We start from the raw sequence: 25,823 nt of genomic DNA on the forward strand, positions 1-25,823 counted from the left end.
TGCCCGCCTGGCAAGCTCCTGGCGAGCCCCTGTTGCCGCTCCTGCCGCTGCCCTCTGCGCCAGACCACGCCGCCGCCGCCGCCGCCGCGCACCGCTACCCCGTGCTCAACGGGCAGGTAACGCGTCCCCGGCCCCTACCCGGGCTCGGGGTGGCCGGCGTCCCCCTGCCCCTGGGCGCCGCCCTTGCCCCCACTCCGGCGGCCCCGGCCCCTTGGCGCGCACTCCCTCCTCCCGCAGTGGTCCTCGGGCCCCCAGCCCATCAGGGCGCAGCCTGGCAGCCATGCATGGACAACAAAGTTCACGCTCCGACGTCCCGTTCCGCCTCTGGCAGCTTTTGCAAGTCTTTCTCCCCGGTCTCTCGCTGGGCAGTTTGGAGACCCGCGCCTCAAAACCAGAGTCGGGACTGCCCGCCCCAACTTTGGCCCCCGCCGGGGTCGCTGTCCAAAGCGCGGTGCTGAAGTCGGCGCCTCGAAAGCCCAGCGCTGCCTCTGCGGACTGTGGCCGACTTAGCGGATAGAAGTTAATACTTTTACAGCCTCTGCCAGGCTTGAAAACCAAGCTGGGAATCAATAGCTATTTCTGATTCTGATCTAGTGGTTTTTTTTTTTTTTTTTCCATTTGAAAATAGACTCAGGACAATGCTTAAGAAAATTCAAACCAGTGGAAGCCTGCAGGAAAACCCTGGCTTTAATACTGAGAAATGCTACTGGGTGATTTCCACTCCCACCCTACCCTGCGCGAGTCCACTAGATTAGCTATTGTCATATTGCACTTTAGAGGAGTTTGGCGTTGCAAACCTGGAATTAAAAAGAGAAAGTGACTGTACCTTTGATTAATGGTGCAACGGACTAGGACAAGCTGGTTTTGGCAAGATCCATTGTGTGCTATCTAACTATGCAGATGGATTTAAATCAGGGAATAATGTGTATTTTATTCCATTGATTATCATCCATAGCATATTCAAATGAGTGGATGACAGAATACACAACATCATTAATTTAATTCCAACATTCTATTGTAAGCTTTTCTAAAAGATGTGGTTAACTCTTCCTAAATTGGTCTTTGGATATAATGATACATCACATATGTGGTAATGGATATGGTGTTTTCACGTGTGATGCAGTCATGTTCATGTTGTATATATATATTTTTTAATAAGTATTGGTAGTTTTTCCTTTTCTTTCTTTCTTTTTTTCTTTTTTTTCTTTTTTTTTTTTTTGCTATTTTGAAGGGGTTGTGATATCCCAGTACTACCACTAGAGGTATATAATGTCAAGGAACTACAATTTTTTTTTTCCTGTATAGAAAACTGCATTTTTTTTCTTGTGTAAATTTAAAACACAAAACCTCTCCCAAACAATATTAATCTTTAAAATATTGTGTGCTGCATATTTTCTGTTAAAAACAGTATTTATCTTAGAAGAACATTTTCACATAACAGGAAATTCAAAAATGGTTTTATGATTTTAAAACAAATGCATATTGAAGCATTCCATATCATTGAACAATGAACCTATTCTCCACTGATAACGATTCAGTTAAGTAAATTAGAGAGACTTTCTCCTAAACCGTCTGTCCCCTTTCGACGTTTGCTGCCTTATTCTGTGCCTCGGGACTTTGAGTTACGTGATGATCTCACTCACATTTTCTTTGCCTTGGAATCTATTTGCATTTGTGGACCTTGGAAAACTTTGAATCTTAACCTCTTATTTTGAAAATATTGCCAGTCCCTGCTTTTAAGGTGATGGGTATAACTAATATGAGATGTTGTATGGAAAAGAATATAATAAAATATAGCTCTCTGCTTGCTTATGAAGAAAATTCAAGAATTATAAAAGGAATACCCAGCATGTCCCCTTTCCACTATGGTTTGTCTTGTTCTCAGGGCAGAAATTCATTTCTTACCATGCTCTTGTGGTTTTGTGCTTTAGAAGTTCTTTCCTAATGTTAAAGGATGCGGTGTTGTCAATGCATTGTGATGATTCAGATACAGAAACTTTTATAAATTTTTAGAATTTTTGAATATTTGTGGGGTTTGGGGACTGGAAAGAGGAAATTTTTCTCATAACCAAATACATGCATTTTAAAATTCCCTTTTAAAGCAGCTACCCCAGCATCTTTTGGTACAAAGTAGAGTCGACTGATACAGGCTAATGAGCATGCCCTTCTCTTTCCTTGGGTTCCAGTGGCTGTTTGGTGGTCATTCCCCATCGATTGGACTTTCCCCCTCTTCCTCTGTGGAACTGGTGCCCATTTTCCCACATGTCTGCACATCTGCTCTTCCACTTCCTGTTGGGAAAAGCTGGATAGACAAAAGGATCCCTAACTGTAAGGTAAAAATTCAGTTGGTTTGATTGGACAGATGGGCTACTTGTTACTAAGTTGTTGGGTATTCCTACGACAAAAACTATGGTATATTTCTAGTTTCTTATTGCAGTAGATCCACCATTAGCTCTAGACAGAAACCTTTTCAGAATAAGACTGGCCTGTTCAAAAGCACCAGTAGATGGTGATGGTGGGGGATTTTGTTTTAGCTTAAAATATTTGGATTCCACGGAAAAACAGAAAAGTTCTACTTCTGAATCAGAATCTACCTTTTGAATTTTTCGGTTTTTAAATTTGTACCCATTGATCAGAATCTAGCCTTAAACATTGTATAACTCGAAAATACATTTGAAAAGCATTTTCCTTGCCACTACCGCTTTGAGTGCTCATCTTTCTCATGGTTTATCCTGACTTTTGAATTCACATATACTGGCCACACTTTGTTTACTTGAAAACCAAGGGAAAGCAGTATGTGGCTTGTTCCCCCACATGCTGCTCGCCTCCCTGAGGCGACTCGCTCATCTGTTAACTGGCTGCTGGAATGAACTGACCAAGTGAATAGCCAAAGACCAGGCCCAGAAAGTGACTGATACCAAAACCCCAAGCATCAAGAGTGCTTCTGAAGAGTCCCACCCATAGAATCTTCAGGATTCAGTGTTAGACAGGATAAGCATTTTACAGCCTTCATGGTCTTCCATGTTATGCTTGCTTTCTCTTTGGACAGATCTTTTTAAATAATTCCTTGGCTCTGGACTCAACGTGGATATATCCTGAGGAATCAAGATTGTTTCATGGGCCCCAAAAGCCTCAGCTGTTGACAAACCAAGTAGCCGTGTCTCTGTCCAGACCAGCTCCCGCCTCCAGGCCTCTGCCCACAGTGCTGATAGCTCCTCAGCCCCTGCCAGGTTGGTGCCCAAACGGCAGTGACAGCGTGCGGTTGGTTTTGCGTTTGTTTGCTAGCTTTAGCTACAGACTAGTTCTAGGTATGAAAACTATCTCTGTCATTTAATGACATAATTCTTCCAGGAAAATATAATCCCTTTTCTGTGGTCAGGATTCCTTTTCATAAAGAAATTGAGTTTGGGTTTGATTATTCACTGTATTTTTGGAGAATGGAATCTGTTTTAAGGTGAAGAGATGGCTGAAACAATTTGCACAGAATCACGTTTTTGGTGCTCTGTTTTTAGAATGGGACCAAATCCTCTGTGGATAGCTCTTAAGAGGGGCCCTAATTGATCAGGCAACTCTTTTTAAAAGTGTTTCTTATGTAGGAAAAGGTTCACAGCTCTGTGGTCCACAGGACACAGACACACATAAGATTTGGAGGGGTGTGGGTGATACTGGCTATGGTCTATAAAAGTGTGCTGCTTGGGAGACGGATTCGGTTCTATCTTTGGAGTCTAGTGACCTGAGAGAACATTTGTCCTGGAACAGACTCCCATGAAATAATCTCCGGTTGAAAGATGATATAATAAACCTATATAGTAACAAGAGAATAAAATCATCTTATGAATTTTTAAGTTGATTTTAAAAATCACCTTAACATATGATCATATTACAAAAGCAAATGTTACCCATGCCACAATTATCTTGCAACACCTTCCATTACAGGATACTTTATGACTTCAGAATTTCATTATCTTCCTTGTAATTTCCTACCTACCAAGATTGTCTCAGTGTGTGGCTCTAAAATTTAGCAATAAGGACATGTACCTGTGGGAAGTTCATTGCTGGTTTGGGAGACGTATTTGTTTTCCTCCCTCTTCTTCTGCCTCATGAGTCTAATTTGCTCTGGGCACTACTTATCAATAAGTCAGAAAGAACACTCAATGCCAGCAAGTCCCCTACAGATGAGCAAGTTCAGTTCTAAGAGTGCATTCATAAGGCTGATTTATTCGTAAATCCAACAAATTTAGCCTAGGTACCCAGCCAATACCATGGGCTATATAGCCCTGTGCTGTAATAGGTTTGTAATATTTTCACACAAATCATACATTAAAAAAAAAAAAAACAAACAGAAAAAGTAAAGAAAACATCTTTAATCTTGCAGTACAGTACCGTGAAAAGTACGGTCGTTCCGGTTGCCTCACCACTGCTTTTATCGTTGCTTCTGGACATCTTGGGCTTGAAAGAAAGACACTGTGCTCCTGTCCTCTACCCAGCACAGTGCCGCAAAGTCCACAAAAGCGCGGCCACTCGCAGAGGACGCGGGCGTGTGACAGCACACGCCGACACAGGCTGACTTACCTGACTGGACGTGTGAACACCCACGTCCACGTCTTTGGAAGTTCGCAGCTGAAGGGGCCTGTGGAGGGGCCTTACTGCATTTGTGTGTTCTCACAGGCTGAAGCTGTGATTCTTGACTGCAACGTGCCTCTGTCCCTGTCGTCATCTATCACTGAGTTACTAGGGTCTGAGCAAGCGTCGTATGAGCATACATTTAGTTGACACTAAGGTGGTCACGTTTCCTTTCTAATTGGATGGTGACAAGAGAGGGTCCGAGAGCATGTAATATACAGGTATCCAGGGCTTCAGACGTCTCTTTGGGACTTGAAAGTAGGATCTTTTACTTTCCTAGTGCATTATCAGAGAAGGCAATGGCAACCCACTCCAGTGTTCTTGCCTGGAGAATCCCGGGGACGGGGCATCCTGTTGGGCTGCCGTCTATGGGGTCACACAGAGTCAGACATGATTGATGTGACTTAGCAGCAGCAGCAGCAGTGCATTATCAACGCTGTCACCAAAGTAATCAGCACATACAGTTTAAAAAATAGTGAAATTAGTTCATTGTTCGAACAAAACCTTTGAGTGACCTTTCCTCCTGTCGGCTCACTCTTGAATATCATACTGACATTTGCATTATACCTGAATTTTCTTAGAAAACCCATACTGTGGGAATGCTAAATATCTACTTAGTTGAAGGAGCTTCTGGCAAATTATCATAGCTTTTCTATCACAGGGTGTTTTTACTTACTTTTTGTGGCACATATTTCATACTTGAAGCATATCCGTGTAAATTTTACCTCCTGACGTTTTGTAATGTGTGCTCAGTCATACAGTCATGTCTGATTCTTTGTCACCCCATGGACTTCTGGTGACATGGACTCCGGTCACCCCATGTAGCTCAGCAGGCTCCTCTGTCCATGGAATTTCCCAGGCAATAATACCGGAGCGAGTTGCCATTTCCTCCTCCAGGGGCTTTTCCTGACGCAGGGATCACACCCGCGTCTCCTGCGTGGGCGGGCAGATTCTTTACCACTGGCGCTGCCTGGGAGCCCCTGACTTTTTTGGCTAAGCTATATTAAACGATGAAACAAAATAATCACTTCTTACTAACATGGTCGATTGTAGAGTAACTCCACCTCATCTTCCATTTCTCAGGTCTCTTCCTTTGATTCTTGGGCTGTTTTTTGGAATTATGAACAATAAGAATGTAATATGGCTTACATATCTTTTGGGGAATAATATATCTGTCATCAGAGCTATTTTACTAAGTCAAACGCTTTTGTTTTGAGATGGAAGTTTCTGAACTGATATATGGAAGTTTTGATTTCTTGATACATTTCAGAATTCTTAGAAATTAGTAATCTGGAAAACATGAGTTAAATGACCCTTAGCCCAAATAATGCATTTCTGTCCATGGGATTCTCCAGGCAAGAATACTAGCGTGGGTTGCCATGCCCTTCTCCAGGGGGTCTTCCTGACCCAGGGATCAGACTTAGGTCCCCTGTACTGCGGGCAGATTCTTTACCATTTGAGCTACCCAGGAAGCCCCAAAGAGTACATTTAGGGGATTGTTTATATGTTACTGACTGCTTGACTGAGAACTTAGAAAGGGGAACAAGTAAAGTGGGAAGGTAGTTAAAAGATTTATTGTTTCAATGTTATTATAATTTGTGAGAAAATATCAGATAGCCTCATTAAAACATTTTACATGTAAATTTTCAGGTATGTTATGGAAAGTTACTGTTTTAAATTTTATACTTGATATAAATTGATAAATTTATTATTTTGTTTTATATTAGATAAATTTATACATTTATAAATATCAGTTCAGTTCAGTCAGTCAGTCATGTCCAACTCTTTATGACCCCAAGGACTGCAGCATGCCAGGCTTCCCTGTCTATCACCAACTCCCAGAGTTTGTTCAAACTCATGTCCATTGTGTAGGTGATGACATCCAACCATCTCATCTTCTGTCATCCCCTTCTCCTCCCGCCTTCAATCTTTCCCAGCATCAGAGTCTTTTCCAATGAGTCAGTTCTTCACATCAGGTGGCCAAAGTATTGGAGTTTCAGCTTCAGCATCAGTCCTTCCAGTGAATATTCAGGACTGACGATTGGTTGGATCTCCTTGCAGCCCAAGGGACTCTCAAGAGTCTTCTCCAACACCACAGTTCAAAAGCCTCAATTCTTCAGTGCTCAGCTTTCTTTATGGTCCAATTCACATCATACATGACCACTGGAAAAACCATAGCCTTGACTAGATGGACCTTTGTTGGCAAAGTAATGTCTCTGCTTTTTAATATGCTGTGTAGGTTGGTCATAGCTTTTCTTCTAAGGAGCAAGCGTCTTTTAATTTCATGGCTGCAGTCACCATCTGCAGTGATTTTGGAGCCAAGAAAGTCTCTCACTGTTTACACTGTTTACCATCTATTTGCCCTGAAGTGATGGGACCGGATGCCATGATCTTAGTTTTCTGAATGTTGGGTTTTAACCCAACTTTTTCACTCTCCTCTTTCACTTTCATCAAGAGGCTCTTTAGTTCTTCTTCACTTTCTGCCATAAGGGTGGTGTTATCTGCATATCTGAGGTTATTGACATTTCTCAAGGCAATCTTGATTTCAGCTTGTGCTTCATCCATCACAGTATTTCGCATGATGTGCTCTGCAGATAAGCAGGGGGACAATATACAGCCTTGACATGCTCCTTTCCCAATTTGGAACCAGTCTGTTGTTCCATGTCTGGTTCTAACTGTTGCTTCTTGACCTGCATACAGATTTCTCAGGAGGCAGGTATATCATATAATGTATAGTATATTCATATGTTAATTACATATGAATATATTATATAAGTGATATCTTAAGTTGATCTGCTTATAAATTATGTTCAGAGTAAATGGCCTTAGGATCATAGATATATTTTATTAATGCACTTTAAATTCATCAAAGAAGTGCTATTAGAACTCCAGGAGAACCAGGAGAGAGTCAGACCTGCCTTGTTTTAAACGGGGCTAGCAGGCCCAGCGCATTTTCCTTTCTTGGAAAGATAGTGCCTTTGTGTAATGATCAGTCTTGACAATGGCAGAATGTACCATGAGCTCAAATGCTGTGACATTCAGAAGTGGCTTTTTCTGAATGAGCATGTGGTTTGTTGAAGTGAGTTAGAGGTTGGGGTGGGTAGGGATGTTGTGACCTCTGAGAATCCCATTGATATCACCTTCTGGTCTGTGGTTGGTTAAGCAGTAACTGTACCACAACAGGGTCTTATATAATATCGGCACAACTTGATCGAATTGGGGTAAATCCTCTAAAATTGAATGCGTATTTTGAAGGAGTTCATTTTTATGTAAATACTAAACTGATGTATTGAGAATAAAGATGGTGATTTGCTGTTAGACGCAGACCTGAAGAGAGCCCGTTGGCCCCTGAGAAGCGTAGAGTGGAGGTCAGTCGTGTTCCCGTCTGCACTCATCGGAGGCGCCTCCTCTCCTGCCGGCGACGTAGGCATGGACGCTGCAAGATGCCCTCACGGCGCACGCTCTCCCAGGGCACGTGCAGTCGGTACATGACCACCCAGTGCTGCGGTCCTGGGGGCTCTCTGCAGACATGTGCAGAGAGTCTCAGGAGGTGATCAGGGAAGGTCTCTGCAGGAGGGGCGGGGTGACGATGTGCCGAAACACACGGAGATCAGAGAACCTGATCTCCAGAGGCGGGAGAGCCAGCACAGGAGTGGAGCAGGCAGCGTCACATAAACCCCTAGCAAACGTTTCATCGGGTGAGAAGCCTTGGGAGGGGAGCAGTGGCGTGGGGGCAGCGGTGGCCCAGCGCGGGGCCTCTCCTTGCAAGAGGAATCCTAGTATTGGGCAGGACTTGCTGAGTCCTGGGCCCTCTCCAGGGTGTCGGGGTTTTCCACCCTTCCTCAGCTCTGGAGCCGTGGTTTCTCCAGGCAAGTGTGAATCCATCCTCAGGAAGCAGAGCAGACAAAGAGAAGGCAGCACGTCCTTACTGAAAAATAAATGCCAGTGTGCCAGCGTACCAACGTATGCAATGCTCCAACTGTATTAGAAACCAAAGTCTCCAGTGAATGGGTTAGTGGCTTTTTAAGGGATAATCCCTCATCACGGTGTGAATGGACTGCACTGGGAAGCACTCTAGGCCTCAGAGGTTGATGCAGGAGGGTGAGGTTGCCCGGGGCCGGCACAGGCACGCCCTTCTTTCTGAAGGTCTCTGCGCTTGGGGGGTGGCCTCATCCTGTGTCTCTGCTGCCAGCATCTCCCTTCTCCCATGCAGCACCGGGGCCCTCTTCATCCCAGGGAGGAATGGACTTGCATCGCTTCTGAGGATGTGAGGTTTATCACAGCTGGAGATGGGAGCAGGACCAGCATGGAAATGGTCCTTTCCGAAGAGTTTCTGCTCTTCACATCTAAAAATAGGACTTCAGAGTCTTTCGAGCCATTCAGAAATATACCAACTCAGACTCAGCATATCAAGCTGGAGAATGATAAACTCAGCTTCTGTGCAGTAAAGACACAAGACATGACACTCTGCTGGAAACTGGAGATTTGCCTAAAAGTTGTCTGTATCGCATTGCCCTTCGGCTTGAGATCAAAGAGCCTGATTCTACCAATATCTTGCTGGGGAAAAAATACTGACTGTGACTTTCAAAGAAGACTAGAGACAGGGAGAGAAAATGGGAGATGTGGTGGAGCCCCGGAAACTACTCTGCTTCATGAAAGATGCATTTACTCAAAACATACAGAAGGAAGGCAGATCTGGGAAAAGGCTTCTGCACAGGAACTTGTAAACATTTTGTATAAATCAGTGCTTGGTTTAGCTTAATAAGAAGAAAAGAATGGTGTAGCAAAGCAATAAAAGAAAAATCAACAGGGAGCTGGCAGAGGCATGAAGTCGCACGGAAAGGGGGTCTGGATCAGGTGGCAGAAGATGGCATGAAAGGCTTCTTCACGCTTAGCTACGACAGCAAACAGAGGTGGGGTCATGACAAGGTGATGTGTGAGGTAGAAGGCAAATGGCACATCAATATTGATTTGAACTCCTTTAAACACGAATCTAACGCGGCAGATGTGTTAGTGTGGCCAAACTGGGGGCCTGGCTCCCTGTGTCTCGCTGAAGCATATGAGTGGAGAGTGCTGCCTGCAGGACACAGCTTCAGATCAGGGTGCAGCGTGAGATGTGACCCCCTGGTGGGGAAAGCCTTAGGGAGTTAGGAGGGGGAAAAGTTTGTGATCAAAGAAATAAATGCCCAACAAGAAGTCATCCGTACGTGTCAGCAAGGAAGAGACATCCTCGAGCCACTGATGGGTCGCCTTCTTCTCTTCTAATGTTCTCGCCTCAAGCTCTACTTCGTCTCACATTAATGTTGCTGCCATTCCACATTTCTAGGTTATTTTGCTCATCAGTGTTTTCCTTACCTTTCTAATTTATTTTTTAGTTGGAGGAAAGTTGCTTTAAACTATCGTGCTGTTTTCTGCCGTTACAGCAATTCGAATAGGTTGCAATTGTTTTAAGTTTAGGTCTGTTGTTTAAAGGCACAGTTTCTGCTTTTGCTTTTTAAAGGTGGATACTTATATTATACTTCTGCTGCTGCTAAGTTGCTTCGGTCGTGTCCGACTCTGTGCGACCCCATGGACTGCAGCCCACCAGGCTCCTCTGTCCATGGGATTTTCCAGGCAAGAGTACTGGAGTGGGGTGCCATTGCCTTCTCCGATATTATACGTCAGCATACTTATATTTGACTTCCTGATTTTGTATTCTCTCTGTCACGTTATTGTTCCTGTTTCTTGCGGTCTTTTGTTATCGCTTCATTCTAGCCTGTCTTCGTTCTTCTGCTCTGCCTTGTATGTTCCTGTTTCTCGTGGTCTTTTGTTATCGCTTCATTCTAGCCTGTCTTCGTTCTTCTGCTCTGCCTTGTATGTTCTGTTTCTCACGGTCTTTTGTTATCGCTTCATTCTAGCCTGTCTTCGTTCTTCTGCTCTGCCTTGTATGTTCCTGTTTCTCGTGGTCTTTTGTTATCGCTTCATTCTAGCCTGTCTTCGTTCTTCTGCTCTGCCTTGTATGTTCTGTTTCTCACGGTCTTTTGTTATCGCTTCATTCTAGCCTGTCTTCGTTCTTCTGCTCTGCCTTGTATGTTCCTGTTTCTCGTGGTCTTTTGTTATCGCTTCATTCTAGCCTGTCTTCGTTCTTCTGCTCTGCCTTGTATGTTCTGTTTCTCACGGTCTTTTGTTATCGCTTCATTCTAGCCTGTCTTCGTTCTTCTGCTCTGCCTTGCATGTTCCTGTTTCTTGTGGTCTTTTGTTATCGCTTCATTCTAGCCTGTCTTCGTTCTTCTGCTCTGCCTTGTATGTTCTGTTTCTCGTGGTCTTTTGTTATCGCTTCATTCTAGTCTGTCTTCGTTCTTCTGCTCTGCCTTGTATGTTCTGTCTGGTTTTGTTTATTCGAGTTTTACATGGTGATTTGGAATCTGTTCCTACTCATTCTATTTTGTCAAGCAATTAACAGTAAGATTTAGGGAAAAAACAGGTTAACTCTCTGTTTCCTCTAATTTTCAAATCATGACAATGCTATCCCTTTAGAATTTTTTATAGAGTATGAAAATTTTGGAAAACTTCATATCATAAAAATTTATTTTTTTCTCTTAAGTTTCCTCTAACTGACAAATTAACCTAAAGCAACAGCTAAAAATGGGGTGGTGACAGGTTCCAAAATATCTGTAATTGTCAACAATTTTTTTCAATCATTTAGAATATATGTAAATATTTGTTAATTTGGTTAAGAAGTGAGTGAAAAATTCTGACAAGTTTTTTCTCCCCAAACTAAAGCTGAGAAAAATAACTATAATCTCAATACATAACCTCAAATTATGTTGGTAAAATTGGGAAGAGGAGAAGTGAGAAATGTGAGGATACAAAGTATTTAAAAATCCCTCAAATAGAATAAAAGAAGCTGAAACACTAGGAAACTCTCTGCATTGGAAGCCAGATAACAAGGTTATCCAAGACTGACCCCGGCCAAGGACTCCTGCCCTTTAGCCAACCTTTCACATATAAGTGAATGCAGCAGCCATCTGCCCCTGGAGCAGGGCGGGCACGGAGAGTGGCTTTTGTGTCGCGCAGGAATATGGGGATCACTGAAAGTGGAGGAGGCACAAATATTAAGATGTAGACACCCCAGAACTCACTCTAAGAAAAAGACATTGTTAAGGGGCCTGTGGGCGTGGCAGGCGATTGTGGCAGAAACACTCAAGCAGGTCAACTCCCAGCGACACACTTGTTCACTAACGCCCTGGCAGAGGACAGGAGTGCCCATTTCCAGGGGGATCCTATTTACTTCATTCTCTGCTGTTCTGCTCATGACATCTGCGTGCTGATTCACTCAGTCGTGTCCAGTTCTTCATGACCCCATGGACCATGGCCTGCCAGGCTCCTCTGTCCATGGGATTCTCCAGGCAAGAATACTGGAGTGGGTTCCCACGCCCTCCTCCGGGGACCTTTCCAATCCAGGGATCAAACCCGCGTCTCTGCTGCATTGCTGGCAGGTTCTTTACCACTAGCGCCACCTGTGAAAATACGTGACGTCTGGCTTTGAACAAAAAGCCTACAAGACACACAAAGCAGGAAATGAAAGCCATGGTCAACAGACAAGATAAACAATAGAATCAGATCCTAAGATGATATATTTTGAAACTGTCAGTCAGGGACTTTGAAATAACTATGATTCATATATTTATGAGTCTAATGGAAAAGGATGGCAACATGGATGAAAAATAGAGAATTTCATCACAGTAATGGAAAATATGAAAAAGCAAAAGGAAAATACTGGACAAAAATAAAACATGGTATCATAAATGCAGAATTATTGTGGTGACTCATGAGCAGAGAATAGCAAGGAGAGATGAGGAGGCTTCTTAAGTAGACAATGCAAGGAAATAGAAAAAAGAACAATAGAATGGGAAACACTAGAGATCTCTTCAAGAACATTGGAGGTACTAAGGGAACATTTCCGGAGAAGGCAATGGCACCCCACTCCAGTACTCTTGCCTGGAAAATCCCATGGATGGAGGAGCCTGGTGGGCTTCAGTCCATGGGGTCACTAAGAGTCGGACATGACTGAGCAACTTCACTTTCACTTTTCACTTTCATGCATTGGAGAAGGAAATGGCAACCCACTCCAGTGTTCTTGCCTGGAGAATCCCAGGGACGGGGGAGCCTGCTGGGCTGCTGTCTATGGGGTCGCACAGGGTCAGACACAACTGAAGTGACTTAGCAGCAGCAGCAAGGGAACATTTCATGCAAAGATGGGCACAATAAAGGACAGAAATGGTATGGACCTAACAGAAGCTGAAGAGATTAAGAAGAGCAGGCAAAAATACACAGAAGAACTGTACAGAAAGTCTTAATGACCTGGGTAAACTTTGTGCCCATTCTGTGTCTTAATATTTGTGCCCCCTCAACTGTCAGTGATGGTCACTCACCTAGAGACAGACATCCTTAAGTGTGAAGTCAAGTGGGCCTTAGGAAGCATTACTACAATTCTAGCTCAGCTATTTCAAATCCTAAAAGTTGATGCTGTCAAAGTGCTGCACTCAACATGCCAACAAACTTGGAAAACTCATCAGTGGCCCCAGGCCTGGAAAAGGTCAGTTTTCATTCCAATCCCAAAGAAAGGCAATGCCAAAGAATGTTCAAATTACCATACAATTGCACTCATTTCACATGCTAGCAAAATTATGCTCACAATCCTACAAGCTAGACATTAACAGTATGTGAATCAAGAACTTCCAGATGTTCAAGTTGGATTTAGGAGAGGCAGAGAAACCAGAGATCAAATTGCCAACATCCATTGGATCATAGAAAAAGCAAAGGAATTTCAGAAAAAAAAATCTACTTCTGCTCAATTGACTATGCTATAGCCTTTGACTGTATAGATCACAGCAAACAATGGAAAATTCTTAAAGTGACAGGAATACCAGACTACATTATCTGCCTCCTGAGAATCCTGTATGCAGGTCAAGAAGCAACAGTCAGAACTGGACATGGAACAATGGACTGGTTCAAAATTGGGAAAGGAGTATGTCAAGGTTGCATATTGTCACCCTGCTTATTTAACTTAAATGCAGAGTACATCATGAGAAACGCTGGGCTGGATAACTCACAAGCTGGAATCAAGATTACTGGGAGAAATATCAACACCCTTAGATATGCAGATGACACCACCCTTATGGCAGAAAGTGAAGAGGAATCATTACTACAATTCTAGCTCAGCTATTTCAAATCCTAAAAGGATTAGTGAAGAGGCTCTTCACTAAAGAGCCTCTTGATGAAGGTAAAAGAAGAGAGTGAAACATTGGCTTAAAAGTCAACATCCAAAAAACTAAAGTCATGGTGTCTGGTCCCACCACTTCATGGCAAATACATGGGGGAAACGTGGAAACAGTGACAGATCATTTTCTTGGGCTGCAAAATCACAGAGGTTGGTGACTGCAGCCACGATATTAAAGGCACTTGCTCCTTGGACAAAAAGCTAAGACAAACCTAGACAGTATATTAAAAAGCAGAGGTATTACTTTGCCAACAGAGGTCCATCTAGTCAAAGCTATGGTTTTTCCAGTAGTCGAGTATGGATGTGAGAGTTGGACCGTAAAGAAGGTTGAGGGCCAAGAAATTGATATTTTTGAAGTGTGGTGCTGGAGAAGACTCTCGAGAGTCTCTTTGACAAGAAGGAGATCAAACCAGTCAATCCGAAAAGAAATCAGTCCTGGATGTTCATTGGAAGGACAGATGCTGAAATTGAAAGCCCAATACTTTGGCCACTTGATGTGAAGAATTGATTCATCGGAAAGACCCTGATGCTGGGAAAGATTGAAGGCAAGAGGAGAAGAGGACGACAGAGGAAGAGATGGTTGGATGGCATCACCGACTCGATGGACATGAATGTGAGGAACCTGCAGGAAACAGTGAAGCACAGGGAAGCCCGGCGTGATGCGGTTCACGGGTTTGCAGATATTCGGACATGACTTAGGACTGAACAACAACAGAATTCTAGGACCTGGTTTCACAAGTGAATTCTACCAAACACTTAGAGAAGAGCTAACACCTGTCTTTCTGAAACTATCCCAAAAAATTTGCACAGGAAGGAGCATTTCCAAACTCATCTGTGGGGCCATTATTACCCTGATGCTGAAAGCAAACAAAGATATCACACACAAATTACAGGCCAGCATCACTGATGAACATAGAGTAAAAATCCTCAACAAAATACTAGCAAACCAGCTCCAACAATACAGTAGAAGGATCATACACCATGATCTATTCACTGAAGGACTGATGCTGGAGGTGAAGCTCTGGTCCTTTGGCCACCTGATGTGAAGAGCTGACTCATTGGAAATGACCCTGATGCCAGGAAAGGTTGAAGGCAGGAGGAGAAGGGGACGACAGAGGATGAGATGGTTGGATGGCATCACGAGCTCGATGGACATGAGTGTGAGCAAGCTCCGGGAGTTGGTGATACAGGGGGGCCTCATGTGCTGCAGACCATGGGGTCACAGAGAGTCGGACGTGACTGAGCAACTGAATTAAGAAGAGGGAAAGACCATACTCCAAAAGCTGTAAGATGCTGATGAAAGAAACTGAAGACACACAAGCAGGTGGAAAGGTCTGCTGTGCTCTTGGCTGGAAGAATCAATATTGTTCAGATGGCCATCCTACCCATGGAAATCAGGGTCAGTGCAGTCTATGTCAAATCACCAGTGGCATTTGTCACAGAACTCAAAGAAGAAATTTAAAAATTTGTACAGAAATGCAAAAGACTCCACATACCCAAAACAATCTTGAGAAAGAAGAACAGAGCCTCCTCAGGTAGGTTTATTCCGAGGCATCTTATTCTTTTTGTTGCGATGGTAAGTGGGATTGTTCCCTTGATTTCTCTTTCTGATTAAATATTTAAATGTAAGGTTGGACACTCTAAAAGCCTTAGTTTAAAACATAGGCAGAACACTCTTGGACACAAATCACAGCAACATCTTTTCTGATACACTTCCTAGAGTAATGAAAATAAAAACAAGTCTAAATAAATAGAATTTAATTAAACTTAAGAACTTTTGCACAGCAAAAGAAACCATAAATCAAGCAAAAAGATAGCTCTCAGAACGGGAGCAAATATTTGCAAACAAAACAACCGACATGGAATTAGTCTCTAAAATATACAAATAGGTCATGCACTTCAGTATAAAAAATTACTCAATCAAAACTCGGCAGAAGATCTAAATAAACATTTTTCTAAAGAAGACCTACAGATTACCAAAAAGCACATGAAAAGATGCTCAACATCACTAATTATTAGAGAAATGCAAATCAAAACTTCAATGAGGTAGCACCTGACACTGGTCAAAATCTATAAGCAATGAATATGGACAAGAGGGAACCTTCCTACACTGGTGGTGGGAATGTCAACTGGTCCAGCCACGATGGAGAACAGAATGGAGGGTCCTTAAAAAACTAAAAATAGAACTACCTATGACTCAACGGCCCCACTCCTGGGCATAAATCCGGAGAAAACCGTAATTCAAAAAGAACAATGTACCCCAATGTTCATTGCAGTGTTATTTACAATAGCCAGGACATGGAAGAAACCTAGATGTCCATCAACAGAGGAATGCAAAAAAGGATGTGGTGCATAAGTACAGTGGACTATTACCCAGCCATAAAAAGGAACAGAATAATACCATGTGCAGCAACATGGGTAGGCCCGGAGACTGTTACACTGAGAGAAGTAAGCCAGACACAGAAAGACAGATACCACACGACATCGCTTACATGCGGACTCTAAGGGAAGGGTACAAACGAACTTCTTTACAAAACAGAAGTGGAGTCAGAGTAGAGAATGCAAAATCACGGTTACCAGGATAAAGGAGGCAGAGACAAATTGGGAGATCGGGATTGGCATACACACACCGCTGCTGCTGCTGCTGCTGCTAAGTTGCTTCAGTCGTGTCCGACTCTGTGCGACCCCACAGACGGCAGCCCACCAGGCTCCCCGTCCCTGGGATTCTCCAGGCAAGAACACTGGAGTGGGTTGCCATTTCCTTCTCCAATACATGAAAGTGAAAGTGAAGTCGTTCAGTTGTGTTCAACTCTTAGCGACCCCATGGACTGCAGCCCACCAGGCTCCTCCATCCATGGGATTTTCCAGGCAAGAGTACTGGAGTGGGGTGCCATTACTATATATAAAATAAATAATTCAGTTCACTTCAGTTCAGTCGCTCAGTCGTGTCCGACTCTTTGCGACCCCATGAATCGCAGCACGCCAGGCCTCCCTGTCCATCACCAACTCCCGGAGTTCACTCAGACTCACGTCCATCGAGTCAGCGATGCCATCCAGCCATCTCATCCTCTGTCGTCCCCTTCTCCTCCTGCCCCCAATCCCTCCCAGCATCAGTCTTTTCCAATGAGTCAATTCTTCACATGAGGTGGCCAAAGTACTGGAGTTTCAGCTTTAGCATCATTCCTTCCAAAGAAATCCCAGGGCTGATCTCCTTCAGAATGGACTGGTTGGATCTCCTTGCAGTCCAAGGGACTCTCAAGAGTCTTCTCCAACACAACAGTTCAAAAGCATCAATTCTTCGGCGTTCAGCCTTCTTCACAGTCCAACTCTCGCATCCATACATGACCACAGGAAAAACCATAGCCTTGACTGGACGGACCCTTGGACCTATTGTATAGCACAGGGGGCTTCCCAGGTGGCGGCAGTGGTAAAGAACCCACTTGCCAATGTAGGAGACAAAAGAGACATGGGTTTGATCCCTGGGTCGGAAGATCCCCTGGAGGAGGGCATGGCGACCCACTCCAGTATTCTTGCCTGGACAATCCCATGGACAGAGGAGCCTGGTAGGCTATAGTCCGCAGGGTCACAAAGAGTCGGACACGACTGAAGCAACTTAACACACACACATGCATGTATGCGTAGCACAGGGCACTCTATTCAGCACTTTATAACGACCTATTTGGGTGAAGAATCTAAAAGATAGAGTGGGTATTGTTGCTGTTTAGTCGCTAAATTGTGTCCGACTATTTGGAGACCCCAAGGACTGGAGTTCTCCAGGCTTCTCTGTCAGTGGGATTTCCCAGGCAAGAATTCTGGATGTGAAACTCAATCCTGTCTGACTCTTTGTGACCCCGTGGACTATAGAGACCGTGGACTTCTTCAGGCCAGAACTCTGGAATGAGTTGCATTTTCATTCTCCACGGGATCTTCCCAGCCCAGGGACTGAGCCCATGTCCCCCGCGTAGCAGGCAGAGTCTTCACCACCAAGCAACGTGGGGAGCCCAGCATAGACCCTTGTGTGTCTGTACTGACTCACTTCACTGTATGTGCATGCTGAGTCACTTCAGTCATGTCCAGCTCTCTGTGACCCTAGGGACTGCAGCCCGCCAGGCTCCTCTGTTCATGGGATTCTCCAGGCAAGAGCACTGGAGTGAGCTGCCACGCCCTCCTCCAGGGAATCTTCCCGACTGCACCAGAAACACAACAGTGCAAATCAGCTGTGCTCCAAGGAAGGTTTTTTTTAATTAATATAATTTCACTCAGTGATTCTCGTATGGCAAGCTAAATAAAGAACAAACATGTAGTCAATTTATAACAACAAAAGGAAAAAAAAACACAACTGCCCATGACTAAAATGACTGGTTAAGTCAGTTACCACGTATCAATAAAAATGAGCACTCTTCAACCATTAGTAGAAGTGATTTGGAAGATGAATCAGACAAAAGAAAAAGTTTTTGTTTTATTAATTTTTAGAAGCAGATTGCAACCTCTGTGAGCCAGATGATGCCAGTTTTGAGAGGCAGTGCACACACGTCCTCATTCACACACGTGCTGATAAAGGACGGAAGGAAACATCAGAAAATGTAAGGGTTATTACTGGATGTTGGGATGAGGGGCCACTTTTATTTCCAATGATGTAGTTTCTTTCATTTCCCATTTGCAATGAGCATGTATTACTTATGTAATACAGAATGCCATAAAATGCATGAAAATACTCCTTTCTTCTTTGTGGTGTTAAAAAAGAGAACATTACATGCTGCTTGAGCCTCCCATTGGCTGTATCACTCTGATGGAACCATAATGGAGTCACAGCCATCTGTTCCACAGAGAAATAGCCCGATATCAACCCAAAGCTTGATTGGTTTTTAACCACTCATTATATCTGGGGGCCCTGATGCTGGGAAAGCGTGAAGGCAAAAGGAGAAGGGAGAGACAGAGGATGAGGTGGTTGGATGGCATCACCGACTCGATGGACAAGAGTTTGAGCAAGCTCCGGGAGATGGTGGAGGACAGGGAAGCCTGGTGTCCTGCAGTCCATGAGGTCACAAAGAGTTGGACATGACTTAGCGATGAACAGCAACAACAACGTGTCTGGGGAAGGAGGGCTTCTCCATCTTGTAGCCACAGGGTCAGACGTCTGGAAGAACCTCAGGAAGAGGTCTTTTGTTTCCTCCTTGGAGCTGCCCTGGGGAGCCTCAGGGTCCAGCGCAGGTGAGCACTGACTTTCCCTGACCACTGTGTCCACACAGAGCAGCCGTCCTGGACCGTCTGGTCTGCCTTCACCTAAGACTGTGCGTCCGGATGCCAGTGATGGGTGGACGTGGTGGAGTAAACAGAAGCAGACTGGCCACACCTACTCAGGACTCAGCTCGACTTACTAGGAAGTCAAACTATGATGTCACTGCTGTCCCGCGGCCTCAGCTCTCAAACTGGGGGGCACCCCGAGCCCAGCGATTTCTGGAGGAAAAGGGATAAACAGATCATCTTTCCGGTTCCCAGTTTTACTTAGAAAGTTGGGGGAGACACACTGCTTTCCTATCACAGAAATCAGATATTTCAATAGAAGACAAAAAGGCATTTGACTCTTAGAGGTAACAGGAAGCCCTCATGGACACCTCAGGCCTGTGCTGCCCAGTTTGGGATCTGTCCCCGAGCCAGCTAATGTATTCACACCTTCCGCCGGCTGCTGAGAAATCGATGGAGAGAATACAAGAAGTACCGTGGATTATGCCATCTGGGAGAAATCAGAATACTTGCATGCGAGAAACATTAATCCAAAGCTGTCTTCTAATAAGTGCTTCTGTTGTTTCTGTTTAGTCACTCAGTCGTGTCTGACTCTCTGCGACCCCTTAGATTGTAGCCCGCCAGGCTCCTCTGTCCATGGGATTCTCCAGGCAAGAATGCTGGAGTGGGCTGCCATTGCCTTCTCCACACTTCTTGCCTGGAATCACTCTGCAGCTGTGTGACTTTGGGAGGTTATTTATCCTCTCTGTGCCTCAGCTTTCTCACCTGTAAAGTGCAGTTATTTCAAGAGTTCGCTGCATTAGTGTTAGTGATCCACACAAATGGCTGACATCCTCAGCGCATCTCTGATGCCAGCTCCATCCCCACGGCTCTGCAGAGATGTTCCCTACATGATGCGTCTCCAGACGGGATGGAGGCAGGTGCCTTCTTGGCAGTAATCAAGCGTGGTCACTTTATCTTTTCTAGACTGTACTTCAAGGGCCCCATCGGTATGAAAATTGGCTGTGCCCCTAGATCAAGTGGTAAAGTATTCAGACACCAACTAAAATTGAGAGATGGCCAAGATAATGAAAAAACTAAATGAGATTTGTGCTTGTCAACGTGACGCACATCGTTTTAAAGAACTAGGAATTTATGTCCTGGTGATCGTTTTTTCCCCTGAATCCACTGGTGACATTTCACAAAGTAATGAATGACTTTGTCGAAACATGCGAGTGTAAGTAACAGACGTGATCCTGAATTGTGGCGTCAGCACTGAAACGCGGCAAACAAAGGATGGAGGGAACGCCAGGTCGTGGGTTACCCGTGTGTTTCTAAACGAAGCATGATTATTACCTTACCTTCCTGTCATTGGAAGCTTCTAGATGCCAGTACCCATTCTAAAGCAGTCTTCTCCATTGGAAATGCAGTGAGAACCACAGATGGAAACTAAAAATTTCTGGTACTCACATTTTAAAAAGTATCAGTTCAGTTCAGTTCGGTCACTCAGTCATGTCCACTGACTCTTCGTAAGACTCCATGGACTGCAGCACGCCAGGCTTCTCTGTCCACCACCAGCTCCTGGAGCTTACTCAGACTTACGCCCATCGAGTCAGTGATGCCTTCCAGCCACCTCATCCTCCGTTGTCCCTTTCTCCTCCTGCCTTCAATCTTTCCCAGCATCAGGGTCATTTCCAATGAGTCAGTTCTTCGCATCAGGTGGCCAAAGGATTGGAGTTTCAGCATCAGTCCTTCCAAAGAATATTCAGGACTAATTCCCTTTAGGATTGACTGGTTGGATCTCCTTGCAGTCCAAGGGACTCTCAAGAGCCTTCTCCAACATGACAGTTCAAGAGCAGCAATTCTTCAGTGCTCATTTTTCTTTAAAAAGTATAACAAGATGTAAAATTCAGTCAGTTCAGTTCAATCGCTCAGTCGTATCCAACTCTTTGTGACCCAACAGACTGCAGCATGCCAGGCCTCCCTGTCTATCACCAACTCCCACAGCTTGCTCACACTCATGTCCATAGAGTCAGTGATGCCATCCAACCATCTCATCTTCTGTCGCCCCCTTCTCCTCCTGCCTTTAATCTTTCCCAGCATCAGGATCTTTTCAAATGAGTCAGTTCTTCACATCAGGTGACCAAAGAGTTGGAGTTTCAGCTTCAGCATCAGTCCTTCCAATGCATATTCAGGACTGATTTCCTTTAGAATGGACTGGTTGGATCTCCTTGCAGTCCAAGTGACTCTCAAGAGTCTTCTCCAACACCGCAATTCAAAAGCATCAATTCTTTGACATTCAGCTTTCTTTATAGTACAACTCTCACATCCAAACATGACTATTGGAAAACCATAGCTTTGACTAGATGGACCTTTGTTGGCAAAGTAGTGTCTCTGCTTTTTAACATGCTATCTAGGTTTGTCATAGCTTTTCTTCCAAGGAGCAAGTGCCTTTTAATATTGTGGGTGCAGTCACCACTCTCAGTTATTTTGGAGCCCAAGAAGGTGAAATCTGTTCCTGTTTTCACTTTTTCCCCATGTATTTGCCATGAAGTGGTGGGACCAGACGCCATGACTTTAGTTTTTGAATGTTGAGTTTTAAGCCAACGTTTTCACTCTCTTCTTCAACCTTTATCAAGAGGCTCTTTAGTTCCTCTTTGCTTTCTGCCATAAAGGTGGTGTTATCTGCATATCTGAGGTTGTTGATACTTCTCCCAGCAATCTTGATTCTGGCTTGTGGGTCAACAAGCCCTGCATTTCGCATGATATACTCTGCATTTAAATTAAATAAGCAGGGTGACAATATGCAACCTTGATGTATTCCTTTTCCTATTTGGAACAAGTCTGTTGTTCCATGTCCAGTTCTAACTGTTGCTTCCTGACCTGCATACAGATTTCTCAAGAGGCAGGTCAGGTGGTCTGGTATTCCCATCTCTTTCAGAATTTTCCACACTTTGTTGTGATCCACACAGTCAAAGGCTTTGGTATAGTCAACAAAGCAGAAGTAGATGTTTTTCTAGAACTCTCTTGCTTTTTTGCTCACGCAACGAATGTTGGCAATTTGATCTCTGGTTCCTTTGCTTTTTCTAAATCCAGCTTGAACATTTGGAAGTTCATGGTTCATGTACTGTTGAAGCCTTGCTTGGAGAATTTTAAGCATTGCTTTACTAGTGTGTGAGATGAGTGCAATTGCGCGCTAATTTAAGCATTCTTTGGCATTGCCTTTCTTTGGGATTAGGGTGAAAACTGATCTTTTCCAGTCCTGTGGCCACTGCTGAGTTTTCCAAATTTGCAGGCATATTGAGTGCAGCGCTTTCACAGCATCATCTTTCAGGATTTGAAATAGCTCAACTGGAATTCCATCACCTCCACTAGCTTTGTTCGTAGTGATGCTTTCTAAGGCCCACTTGACTTCACATTCCAGGATGTCTGGCTCCAGGTGAGTGATTACACCATTGTGATTATCTGGGTCATGAAGATCTTTTTTGTACAGTTTTTCTGTGTATTCTTGCCACGTCTTCTTAATATCTTCTGCTTCTGTTAGGTCCATACCATTTCTGTCCTTTATCGAGCCCATCTTTGCATGAAATGTTCCCTTGGTATCTCTAATTTTCTTGAAGAGATCTCTCGTCTTTCCCATCCTATTGTTTTCCTTTATTTCTTTGCATTGATCACTGAGGAAGCCTTTCTTATCTCTTCTTGCTGTTCTTTGAAACTCTGCATTTAAATGGGTATATCTTTCCTTTTCTCCTTTGACTTTCACTTCTCTTCTTTTCACAGCTATTTGTAAGGCCTCCTCAAACAACCATTTGCCTTTCTTTTTCTGGGGATGGTCTTGACCCCTGCCTTCTGCACAATGTCACAAGTGTCCTTCCGTAGTTTATCAGGCACTCTGTCCATTAGATCTAATACCTTGAATCTACAGCTCACTTCCACTGTATAATCGTGAGGGATTTGATTAGGTCATACCTGAATGGTCTAGTGTTCTCCCCTACTTTCTTCAATTTAAGTCTGAATTTGGCAATAAGGAGTTCATGATCTGAGCCACAGTCAGCTCCTGGTCTTGTTTTTGCTGACTGTATAGATCTTATCCATCTTTGGCTGCAAAGAATATAATCAATTTGATTTCAATGTTGGCCATCTGGTGATGTCCATGTGTAGAGTCTTCTCTTGTGTTGTTGGAAGAGGGTGTTTGCTATGACCAGTGTGTTCTCTTGGCAAAACACTGTTAGCCTTTGCCCTGCTTCATTCTGTACTCCAAGGCCAAATTTGCCTGTCACTCCAGGTGTTTCTTGACTTCCTACTTTTGCATTCCAGTCCCTTATAATGAAAAGGACATCTTAGTTCTAGAAGGTCTTGTAGGTCTTCATAAAACTGTTCAACTTCAGCTTCCTCAGCATTACTGGTTGGGGCACAGATTTGGATTACTGTGATATTGAATGGTTTGCCTTGGAAATGTGAGACTGCATCCAAGCACTGCATTTTGGACTTTTTTGTTCATCATGATGGCTACTCCATTTCTTCTAAGGGATTCCTGCCCACAGTAGTAGATATAATGGTCATCTGAGTTAAAGTCACCCATTGCAGTCCATTTTAGTTTGCTGATTCCTAAAATGTTGATGTTCACTCTTGCCATCTCCTGTTTGACCAGTTCCAATTTGCCTCGATTCGTGGACCTAAGATTCCAGGTTCCTATGCAATATTGCTCTTTGCTGCATCGGACTTTACTTCCATCACCAGTCACATCCACAACTGGGTGTTGTTTTTGCTTTGGCTCCATCTCTTCCTTCTTTCTGGAGTTATTTCCCCACTGATCTCCAGTAGCATATGTAAAATGTAAAATTAATTTTAGTAATTAACATAAAATTACTTTTAGTAATTTATCTATCCCAGTATATTTAGAACACTGTCATTTCAACATGTAATCGATAATCAGTATAAAAGTATTAATGAGATAGTCACATTAATCTGTTTCATATTGTCTAAAATCCAGTGTGTCTTTTCACTCTCAGCCCATCTCAAGTGCTCAGTTGCTGCGTGACTGGAGTCCCCGAGGGGGACAGGGCAGCGTGGGAAGGTTTATTTACTTATTATTTATTTGTGACAATCTTGAAGATCTCTTTGTGTGTGTATTTTAGCATGACTACTCAATAAGGTGTCAAGGTATTATTTCAAAGAAATTTAATTAATGCTCATGAATTTGTGACCTTATAAAAATAGTTAAAGCATCCATTTTTCCTATAACTAAAATATTTAAAAGGTGTAAACATATGGTGTTTATATGCAAAAGTGGCCGATTTTAATACATTTCATTTTCCCCAGCTTAAGAATACTTCATATTTGTTAGGTGTAGAAAAATTGGAAATTCCCAAAATACAGATGGAAGAAAAAAGACACCCACGGCTCCAGTACATGTATGCTTGCAGACATTGCTAATGTGTTGCTGCTTTGCCGTACTTGATACACTATTGTAGCGTAGTTTTGTGCTCTCCTGCGACAATATTTTAATACAGCTTTCTTCATCATAGTATAAACTAGCAACTGTCATCTTTAATTTTTTTAAAATCTGACTGATGAGTCAGAGTTTCAAGTTTTCACTGTCCACGAATACTCTGTAGGCAATTGAGCATTATTTCTTCATAATAATTTCTGAGACTTCTTAGATGTCTTAATCTAAGTCATCGAAGGTTTTCACTTGCTTTAAAGGATGTAAGACTGCCTTGTAGAACTACAGACGTGTTGATCGGGAAAAGGATCTGTTTCTCCCTTTCCATCCTCGAGTGCATTGATTTTACTTTTAAAGTTCTGTTCTTACCTTCACTGTCTCAAACTTTCTGTGCAGCTCGTAATGGAGGAGTGGCAGCAGGCACTCTCGGTTCTCGTTCCCGGCGGATGCTCCTAAATCCTTCCCCTCTAGCACTGAAAGGGATTGTAGATTCTGTTAACTGTCCATCAAAGAGCTTAGAAAAGTACATTCCACTCCCCGTTTGCCTGTGAGGATGTTTTGTGGTAGAGACACGGAGAAGACTGGGCAGCCCAGGGCCCAGAACCACTTATCTCTTGAGCTGCATAATAAGAAACGCCCATTAGACTGTACATGGTTTTCTCAGATTATATACGATTGTGGTCTGAAAGCCAGTTAAAGAGCTAGACCTTACTTGTCTCCTGAGAAATCACTATGCAGGTCAAGAAGCAACAGTTGGAATCAGACATGGAATGACGGACTAGTTCAAAATTGGGAAAGGAGTATGTCGAGGCTGTATGTTGTCATTCTGCTTGTTTAACTTATATGCAGAGTACATCATGTGAAATGCTGGGCTGGATGAATCACAAGTTGGAATCAAGATTGCCGGGAAAAATATCCACAACCTAAAATATGCAGATGATACCACTCTAATTGCAGAAAGCAAAAAAGAACTAAAGAGCCTCTCAATGAGGGTGAAAGAGGAGAGTGAAAAAGCTGGCTTAAAGCTCAACATTTAAAAAACTAAGGTCATGGCACTTTGTCCTATCACTTCATGTCAAATAGATGGGAAAAAAGTAGAAACAGTAATTGATTTTATTTTGGGGGGGCTCCAAAATCAGTGTTGGAGAAGGCAATGGCACCCCACTCCAGTACTCTTGCCTGGAAAATCCCATGGATGGAGGAGCCTGGTGGGTTGCAGTCCATGGGGTCACTGAGGGTTGGACACGACTGAACGACTTCACTTTCAGT

General features: G+C 43.6%; 1 protein-coding gene across 1 annotated transcript in view; it reads left to right on the forward strand.

Annotated features, from left to right (window-relative positions):
- The window catches only part of TCERG1L (transcription elongation regulator 1-like), a 205,641-nt gene that overhangs the window by 5,072 nt on the left and 174,746 nt on the right, over window positions 1-25,823 (forward strand). Inside the window, exons 5-7 of the mRNA XM_010859562.1 lie at window positions 8-116; window positions 2,187-2,333; window positions 3,050-3,230. Of these exons, the coding sequence (XP_010857864.1) occupies window positions 8-116; window positions 2,187-2,333; window positions 3,050-3,230 (437 nt within the window). The remainder of the gene's footprint in view (window positions 1-7; window positions 117-2,186; window positions 2,334-3,049; window positions 3,231-25,823) is intronic.

The sequence above is a fragment of the Bison bison genome, unplaced genomic scaffold (genome assembly GCF_000754665.1).
Source record: "Bison bison bison isolate TAMUID 2011002044 unplaced genomic scaffold, Bison_UMD1.0 scf7180017864456, whole genome shotgun sequence".
NCBI classification, from domain to species: domain Eukaryota; kingdom Metazoa; phylum Chordata; class Mammalia; order Artiodactyla; family Bovidae; genus Bison; species Bison bison.